Raw genomic sequence first — 10,453 nt, forward strand, 5'->3', positions numbered from 1 at the left:
AAAACTGTCACTGTTTGCAGATGACATGATACTATATATAGAGAATCCTAAAGATGCCACCAGAAAACTCCTAGAGCTAATCAATGAATTTGGTAAAGCTGTAGGATACAAAGTTAATGCACAGAAATCTCTTGCATTCCTATACACTAATGATGAAAAATCTGAAAGAGAGATTAAGGAAACAATCCCACTCACCAATGCAACAAAATAATAAAATACCTAGGAATAAACCTACCTAAGGAGGTAAAAGACCTGTACTCAGAAAACTATAAGACACTGATGAAAGAAATCAAAGATGACAAACAGATGGAGAGATATACCATGTTCTTGGATTGGAAGGATCAATATTGTGAAAATGACTATACTACCCAAGGCAATCTACAGATTCAATGCCACCCCTATCAAATTACCAATGCCATTTTTACAGAACCAGAAAAAAAATCTTAAAATCTGTATGGAGACACAAAAGATCCTGAATAGCCAAAGCAATCCTGAGGGAAAAAAACAGAACTGGAGGAATCAGACTCCCTTACTTCAGACTATACTACAAAGCTACAGTAATCAAGACAATATGGTACTGGCAGAAAAACAGAAATACAGATCAATGGAACAGAACAGAAAGCCCAGAAATAAACCCACACACCTATGGTCAACTAATCTATGAAATAGGAGGAAAGGATATACAATGGAGAAAAGACAGTCTCTTCAGTAAGTGCTAGGAAAACTGGACAGCTACATGTAAAAGAATGAAATTAGAACACTCCCTAACACCATACACAGAAGTAAACTCAAAATGGATTAAAGATCTAAATGTAAGACCAAACACTATAAAACTCTTAGAGGAAAACATAGGAAGAACACTCTTTGACATAAATCACAGCAAGATCTTTTGTAACCCACCTCTTAGAGTAATGGAAATAAAAACAAAAATAAACAAATGGAACCTAATGAAACTTAAAAGCTTTTGCAGAGCAAAGGAAACTATAAACAAGATGAAAAGACAACCCTCAGAATGGGAGAAAATATTTGCAAGTGAATCAACAGACAAAGGATTATTCTCCAAAATATATAAACAGCTCAATATTAAAAAAACAAACAACCAAATCAAAAAATGGGCAGAAGACCTATATAGACATTTCTCCAAAGAAGACATACAGATGGCCAAGAAGCACATGAAAAGCTGCTCAACATCACTAATTATTAGAGAAATGCAAATCAAAACTACAATGAGGTATCACTTCACACTGATCAGAATGGCCATCATCAGAAAATCTACAAACAACAAATGCTGGAGAGGGTGTGGGGAAAAGGGAACCTTCTTACACTGTTGGTGGGAATGTGAATTGAGACAGCCACAATGGAGAACAGTATGCAGGTTCCTTAAAAAACTAAAAATAGAATTACCATATGACCCAGCAATCTCACTACTGGGCATATACTCAGAGAAAACCATAATTCAAAAAGACACATGCACCCCAATGTTCACTGCAGCACTATTTACAATAGCCAGGTCATGGAAGCAACCTAAATGTCCATCAGCAGACAAATGGATAAAGAAGATGTGGTACATATATGCAATGGAATATTACTCAGCCATAAAAAGGAACGAAATTGGGTCATTTGTAGAGACGTGGATGGACCTAGAGACTGTCATACAGAGTGAAGTAAGTCAGAAAGAGAAAAACAAATATCGTTTATTAACACATATATGTGGAATCTGGAAAAATGGTATAGATGAACCGGTTTGCAAGGCAGAAATAGAGACACAGATGTAGAGAACAAACATATGGGCACCAAGGCGAGAAAGCGGGGGTGGGGGGGGGTGGTGGTGGTGGGATGAATTGGGAGATTGGGATTGACATGTATACACTAATATGTATAAAATAGGTAACTAATAAGAACCTGCTGTATTAAAAAAATGAAATTAAAGAAAAAAAAGAGAACCTTTTACACTGTTGGTGGGAATGTAAATTGGTGGAGCCACTGTGGAAAACAGAATGGAGGTTTCTCAAAAAACTAAAAATAGAACTACCACATGACCCAGCATTTCCACTCCTGGGTATATATTAAAAAATAATGAAAACACTAATTTGGAAAGATACATGCACCCCAATGTTCATAGCAGCATTATTTACAAGTGCCAATTATGGAAGCAACCTAAGTGTCCATCAACAGATGAATGGATAAAGGAGATGTAATATATATATATGGATATATGTGCATATATATATGGGTATATATACATGGGGGTAGGGGATTAAGAGATACAACCTACTATATATAAAATAAATAAGCTAAAACGATATACTGTACAACATGGGGAGTACAGCCAATGTTTTATAATAACTATAAATGGAGTATAACCTTTAAAAATTGTGTATCACTATTTTGTACACCTGAAACTTATGTAGTATTGTACAGCAACTATATCTCAATTTAAAAATTTAAAAATATGTAAGGTTAAAACTTACTCATTCACAACTCTATTCCCAAAGAATGGTGACTTTAAAAAAAAAAAAAAAAAGGGAAGAGCCCACCCTGCTTTACAAAGTTCCTGTTCCTGGAACTAACTCTGCAAACAAAGTATACAACTGGTAGCCACCATGAAAGCACCTCAAGTACATACACAAAACAGTTAGGGAACTCTTACTAACTAGTTATTCATGAACTGTCCTAACATCTTTGTACAACAAAGGAAGGAAAGCCTAGTGCAGAGGGGAGATGAAAAGTTAACTATGATTTGCAGCAAAGCAATGTATTCAACAAGAAGACACATTGGAAAATTAGTATCTTTTGTCCTTGGCATTGAGTCATTGGCATTCTTTTTCCTACTTTGGGTTTCTTTTTCAATTGCTCATCTCTTTAAAATCAATTACGCTACTTTGTAACCCTGAGGTGCTGAAACTTATTTAAATGTTCAAAACAGTTAGGCAGACAAATTTGGAAAATAAGTTGAGAAGACAACTTAAGTGTCCAGTGACAGGGGATTAGGTGATGCAGTGTAAGTGATCTATGATATTGTTTTATAGTACATAGTTCTTGTATTGTGTTTCTTCCTTAAAAAAGAAAGCAAGTTTATTACATAAGAATCAGAAACATAAACAAGCAAAAAAAAAAAAAAAAAAAGAATATCCATCATCCCATCTACCCAGAGGCAACACCTATTAATCCTTTATTATCTCTCCATCTAGATCCTCTTGCAACATATAATCATTTTCCAAAAGCAGAATGCCTTCACATAGCATTTGATAGCCTTCCATAATTTATTTAAGTCATCCAGAAAAGGATACTTATATGTTTTAAATAACACCCTATTGTTTGGCATGTAAATACTTATAAATTTTCACTATTATAAACAACTTGTAGAAGGAAAAAGTGAATACGAATTCAAAACTTAATGCAGAAAACAACAAGGACTAAAGTATTTCAGGAATCACACATTGTTACCTGCCATCACTTTCTTATTCATGCATGCATTTCTTTATTCAACAAGCGTATGTTGAATATATGTACCTACACTGTGCCAGGCACTTAGCTACGTGCTGGGGATCCAGTAAATACAAAGATGTGGCCCATGCCCTATGGATTTTATGCAAGAAACAGAGATATAAACAAACAATTAGAAAACACTTTGTAAAGTGTTAAGATACGGACAAAACAGGGTTTACCAAATTACACTAGAAAAATCAGTGAGCAAGAATCAAAGTCTTGAAAGTCGATTGTGAGGGTAACTCCACGGTGCCATGGACCAAACTGCTTTCTGAAAATCACTCTTCCACAATTCACCTGGACTCCCAACGCATCTTTCTGTTTTAATATATACATTAACTTCTCCTCAGTCTTTCCCCAAAATGAAAGCCCCAGTTGCAGACACAGCAGCCAAAGCACATACACATGCACACAGCCATCTGTGGCTGATCACACATCTGGCAGGCTTCCTACATCAGTAGGTAGATTGTGCCCGGTAGTGTCATATAGTTGAATGGACGTCACGTTAGCCCTACCTTTCTGGGGAGCTGTGTGTTGCTAACACATTCCAATTACCTCATTAAACTCTACATCCAACTTTCTGGATATAATAAGTTTATGGGGAGCCTGCTACTTGCCAGACACTGTATATTAGTGCTAATGTTCACAATAATTCTAAATAGTGGATTTTTTAATCCCTATTTTACAGATGAAGAAACTGAGACTCACAGAGTTTTAACCATGTATCGAGAGATACACATCAGAGCAGGCTGAAGCCAGAGTATTCGCTGTGCATCCTTCTCCTTCTTCTGTTCCCACAGTTCGCCACAGAGAACAGCTCTACTCCACTGTGGGTCAGCCTGCTCCCAGCCTTCTTTTTTTATTTTATTTTATATTGGGGTATAGTTGATTGACAATGTTGTGTTAGTTTCAGGTGTACAGCAAAGTGGTTCTGTTATCCATATACATGTATCCATTCTTTTTCAAATTATTTTCCCATTTAGGTTGTTAAATAATATTAAGCAGAGTTCAGGGCACTGCCTTCTAATGTGGCCCCATCTGCTGCAGCCTGAGAAAGAAGGGACCCCTGGTCCACCTGCTCCAGAGAAGGGCTTTAGAGACTGTCCCATGGGGCACTGCCTTCTCCCTCAGAAAGGCCAAGCTGTCCTTTATTCCTAGCAACCAGAGGGTTCCTGCCCCAGGGGCAAAGCACAGGTCCCTACCCTGGCCAGAGGGGCAGAAGGAGCTTCCACTTCCAGCCCTTTGCATACTGATGGTCTTTCCTCCCATTTTCCCACCCAAAGGAAGTGGGAAGAATGCTGCTCTCACTTCAATGAGCTTAGAGCCACCTTCCAGGGGCCTCTCCAGCATTCTACCTGTGGTCCCTGAATAGGGTGGCGGAGGATGCTGTGGGCCACCTGTGGACATTCAACATTGTGGTCCAGCAGGAGGCAGCACAGGCCCTGGGTTAGGTGTTTGGGGCATGTGAACACTCAAGGCTGACAGTCACCCTTTCAGAGCCTCGGTTTTATAAAAAAGTATTAATAATAATAATAATAAAAGCAGATAGTGATAGTTCTCCTAGCTAGTGAGGGTTAGAGAAGCTGGTGCTTGTAGCTCAGCATAGCAGGTAAGTAAGTGTTCAATAAATGTGAGCACTTCTTATCCTAAACGAGGGATCAGCCACTGGGTGATAAATATTACCTGCAGTGGATTTCATTTAAATTATGATCAAAAGGAGTAAATAAAAAGTGAAAAGTTTACAGACAGAAAGAAAACGAAGCAATATAGAGGAGGCCAAAAAAATTACACAGAAATTTTGTTCCTGAATATCATGGTTTCAATTTTATTCCAACATACCAGACTTACAACAGGCTATAAAAGTCAGATTTTCAACAGAAAAAGTTTCTGTCTCCTGCTATTAAAACTTAAAATTTTCTTCCATTTTAAAAGTGTTTCAACAAGAATCAAAGCTGCATAAAATAAAAATGATGACTTTGTAGGCCAAAATTATATGGAAGGTTTGTGTTATGATTTCAAACCAAAAGGAAAAATATGATTTGAGTCCAAATAATTCTTTATTTCTAACGGTATTAAAATTTGAATCTGGTATAATTAATTGCCTAAATTTCTCTGGGATGTACTACGGGCAGATTATAAACTGGATCAAAACATGAGGAGTAGAATAAGAATTCTTTATCTGCAACAGAATTCCCTATGACGTTCTTCCATAATGTATAGTCTGTAACAGATACTCAACCAGAGAGCTTGTTCAACACAGGCATGTCATTTAACATACTCACCACATGTCACTTTCACAATCTTGTCAAACATACTTGGAAATTTACTAAGTCTGACAGATACATATCCAGTCCTCTTTTAAGATGTCATAGCAAACATTTGGCACAATTAGGTGTTATTGGACATGTTATCACCTTGTCACCTGCTCAAGGATAACCAGACTGACAGCAGCCTAAGCCTTTTGGTATCCTCTGAAATTCAGATTTAAGGTTAAACTCTGCACTTTGCTATTCACATATAGTAATTACTGAAGTCCTCACAAGTTACAGACATGCCTGGTTACAAGGACATATGCTTAATTTAGGAAGACTAGATACTTTTTTAAAAAAAGCTTTCTATCAGCGTTCTGAAGGGTTTGTGGCTTTAAAACAGGAATTAAGATTCCAAACAAAACAAACCAAACAAAAGAGTGCAGGGCTAAGGTAGTCAGATACAATTATCCTGACCATCCTTGCCTCACATAAAGAAGCCTGCCATATTATCAGGAAGTTTTAAAAAATTAGTCTTATGTATCAATCAGTTTTCAAATAACCATTTGTCTTAGATTATTACACTGTGCACAGTGATTCTTGCCTTACCAATTACTGTGCAAAATTCCTGGTCCGCAGGGAATCCTGGCCTGTGCACCTGCCTCACAAGCCCCCAGAGTTTCAACTTTAAAAGCAACTTCATTAAGTCGTGTTCAGTACAATCCGAAAGGGTTATTGATGCAAAGACGAGTTTATTCCTGGAAGAGCGATCCTCCTAAAAGGTCAACAACTAAGTAGCTAATAGCAATAATGATGACCTTTCAGGGCAGGGCTTTTGAACCACAGGTAACCGGAGGCAGTTAAGGGGTCAAGTTTGAAATCTTTAGCAAACATGCAAATAGGTGAATAGGTGAATTTTGATGGGAAAAAAACGTTCAGAATATTTCATCACCCGTTCAAATCAACCTGAGACATTTCCCTCGCAGAATCGTACAACCATTATTTCCCAGTAGAACTAAATGACACCCGAGTTCTGAAGTCAGTTTGGGGAATTCTGCTGCACGATGCCTTCTTTAAACGAGTAACGTCCCGGGTCCCCCACCCGCCAGGCTCCAATCCGAAGAACATGAGGGCATCACTCACTCTGTAAATGAAGTAGCCTCTTTAAACGCCTGTTTGTGGAGGCGGGGGTGGAGGGGTGTTGCTGGGTACATCCCAAAGTAGAAGCAAAACCATTCTTTAAAGGGAAGGAACTCCCACCGTGTATAGAGAAACCCGCGGCAGCGCACTGGTCAGTGAAATCAGCTCTGCATTTGATTTGACAAACCCGCAGAGCGTGGCACTGCGTTCCAAGAGCGGTTCTCTGCGCTTTAGAAAAGTTAACTTGTTTCATTCTAAAAAGAACCCCAAAAAGAGCAGAAAAGGAGCAAAATTGCAGAAAGACGAGGACTTCCTACCCACACCAGCCGCCTAACGGGGAAATAAATAACCCTCCTTCTGGTCCCCCTGATCACCGGCACCGGGAAGTTATACCCCGCGTGGGGCCGGTTAAGCACTAAGAGGCCGGGGCGCCTGCGAGTCGTTACCGTCCAGCGGGCGCTCGCGGTCTGGGTGGCAGCTCATCTCTGCTCCGGCTCCGGGCGGCCCGGGCGCGGCTCCCGCAGTTCAGGCGGCGGCTGCAGTTGCCGAGGCAGCGCCCGCCGTGGGGACCCGCAGGTGCGCGCGGCAGCCGCTGGGCGCTCGCCACCGCGTGGGGACGGATAGGGACGCGCTCGCGTTGCCTGCGCTCCGCAGCCCGAGGCCCCGGCGCCAGCCTCCTGCGGCCCGCGCCTCTCTATTAATACTTGGCGAGCTGCTGGCGGCCTGCCGCCCGCTTGACCCGGGGCCAGGATCCCTCTGCCAGAGCTGCGAAGGGCTGGGGCACGGTGTGTGGGGGCGCGGGGCATTTGCCCAGTTGGGAACGGGCAGGGCGCACCCCCAGCAGCCCTTCAGGGTAGAGACTGGACACGAGGTTGGGTGAGTGAGTCTTGGCCTGTGACCTTCCCAGCGTCCAGTTTTGTGTAGTCACCACCTCGCTGGGTCTGATCTGGCCAGAGGAGCCCTAAGCTAAATCTGATGCCCGCTCCAGGCCACCAGCGCAGGGAACCTATTTTAGGGCAGCCGCGGTGAATAGGATCCGCTACCCATTCATTCAGGCCTGCCTTGACATTTAAGAGTTCCACAAGCGAATGCCTTGCCCCAGATCCCATTTCACCCTTTTTTGCCTCTGCAACACTACAAGTTTGGAGAAGGGAAGGCGGTCGGCACCTTGTTGTTCGGTGGTAAAGACCAAAAAGAGGCGGTGAATTCGAAAGGGCCTCTATCTGTTTGGTCTTTAGACTCAAATGTTCACAACACTGTAATTGCTCCAGCAAGCCCCTGCAAGCTGGGCTTCAGCCATGTTCCTATTATAAATTTAAATTTAGTCAGCGAGGGCTGCTTTTTTGTCATCCCTCCAACAAGTTTTATGTTTAAATTCCCTACGAGCTTTTAACTGAGGCTGTTGAGATGATAGGAGCAATCGGTTAATACCATTTCAAAGCACACTGATGACAACTACCTTATAGAACTGCATTTGTAATCCACATTCTTCAAGGGGCTAAAAAAAAAAAAAAATCCTCGTTTACTTTCTTAGCAGGTGAACTATTTCCTCTGGCTGCATAATTAAAGTCCATATCAGTGAAGACAGTGCAGCTCTTTTTTCTCAAATAAGAATTGATTATTCCTAATACACATAAGACTAGAGTTATTAAAAATATTAAAGTTAAGACCCTGCAGACAAATTTTATGAAGTTTCTGAGACCACCCTCCCTCCATCTACTCTTTTGTAGGCAGTTTCACCAGATAAAGGACTGAGATCTAGTGATGGAAGCATAAATAAGAACTTCAGGAGTTAACCTTTGGTGACTCTATTAAAAAAAATTTAAAGGAGTATACACTCTGGCAAGTTTTTCATTTAATTTTTTTAGCTTTGTAGTAAGTGGACCCTCTCTACCCCAGCTCAGAACAGTGACCAGTGTCAGCCTCTGCTAAATTAAATACCTCTCTGTGTGAGGCAAACCAGGACCAACTGGGCCACAGTGGACTCTAGAAATGTCAATTTACAGACCTGTTCCCTCTCCCCTCCTGCGCCAACCAGGGAATATGCCATTTAAAATTTCTTAGATTGAAAGCCAGAAACTGCTCTAAAACCTCACCTCTTAGTGGCTTAGCTCAGCTCTCGTATTTACTCTTATGACAAAGGCATTGTGTTACATTCCTTCTTGCTTTCATTCTTCAATTACTTGGCACTTCCTCTGTGCCAGTTACTAGGGATTTCAAGAAAAATCCTGCCCTCAGAATGCTGTAGTGTAGTTGAGAGAGACAGGCTTAGAACCAGCTACTTTTTCATCATCTGTTTCATGGTCTATGAAAGATACGGGGCACTGAGGAGCCACAGCTGAGGGGATGGCTAATTCTACTTGAAGGATTAAGAAATGTTTCTAACCAGTACTGACCATTTTCACTAATGATAGTAGCTATTATTTTTAAACATGTACTGTGAGCTAGGCACTCTGCTAAATGCTTTTCATACATTCCCTTCTATAATCCTTATATGAATGGGAATTATTATTACCCCCTTTTTACAGATGGAAACAGAGGCTCAGCTTTAGTAATTTGCCCAGAAACACAGAGGGGAAGCATTTCAGAACCATGATTAGAAGGCAGCTTTCTGTAATTACAAAGCCTGTGCCCAGTGTCTACACTGGGTTGCACTGATTAGCAAAGATACTTTCCACAGTCTATGATAAGAGCTTTTCACCAAAACCTTTCAGGAAAATGGGTCCTTGGAAGGTACACAGACAGGCCGGCTGGCATTGCAGGAAACTGCACTGCGCCCTGGCAGTCTTGGCTCCCTCACAGAGTAGCATCCACATTTCATAACAGGGTGGGACCCAAAAATTGGTCTTAAGAAAGAACTTGGGAATTGTTGTCCCAGGCAGGACTGCTGTGAGAACACCATTCATTCATTCATAAATCCATTCAACATTTGTTGAGCACTTACTCTATTACACACACTTTGCTGGAAGCTGATTTCATCTCAACAATAGAGCCCCCTAGGAATGCTCCAAGCAATTAGGAATTTACATTGAGAGAAAGGAAAAAAAAAGTATCTTTAGACTCAGAGTTGGTTGGCCATTGGGCCAATTTACTGCAGGTTGAAAAACATCCCTTTTGCTGGACAGGAAGTGAGAGAGAAGAAAGAAGATCCTGAGCATCTATTCCAATGAGAAAACTTCCAACTTAGTCACACCTGCTCAAGGAGGCCCACAAGTTGTATTGGTCTAAAATTCTGGAGGCATGTTCAGCTCAGGGGCAGTAAAATGTAATGATTAGGAATCCAGCCTTTGTGTCAGACAAACACTACATTCAGATGCTGACCTGTCATATCCTGGGTCAATGATGATCCAATATGGTCAATCCAATACTGTCCAGTGAATGAGTAGTAACTTGGGCAAGTTTTACAACTAGCCTAAGGCTCCATTTTGTAAAATGGGATTAATAGTATAAACCCTATAGGATTTTTGCATGATAATCTTTGTATTGGTAAAGATGTATTTTCAGCTGCTAGTAGTAGAGACCCAAATTAGCAGTGATTTAAATAAATTAGATTATTTTTCTCCCTTAACATGAAG

At 40.8% G+C, this 10,453-nt stretch overlaps 1 protein-coding gene across 4 annotated transcripts in view; it reads right to left on the bottom strand.

Annotated features, from left to right (window-relative positions):
• Positions 1–7,709, bottom strand: part of GADL1 (glutamate decarboxylase like 1) — a 181,804-nt gene extending 174,095 nt beyond the window's left edge. Inside the window, exon 1 of one of the 4 annotated variants that reach the window (XM_082415122.1) lies at positions 7,325–7,707. In XM_082415122.1, coding sequence (XP_082271248.1) covers positions 7,325–7,361 — 37 coding nt within the window. In that variant the 5' untranslated portion in view covers positions 7,362–7,707. Of the gene's footprint in view, positions 1–7,324 lie in introns of all 4 variants that reach the window. The other 3 variants (XM_082415120.1, XM_082415123.1, XM_082415121.1) reach the window with 3 other exon arrangements.
• Positions 7,710–10,453: the final 2,744 nt, after the last annotated feature.

The sequence above is a fragment of the Balaenoptera physalus genome (assembly GCF_965194825.1).
Source record: "Balaenoptera physalus genome assembly, chromosome: 11".
NCBI lineage: Eukaryota > Metazoa > Chordata > Mammalia > Artiodactyla > Balaenopteridae > Balaenoptera > Balaenoptera physalus.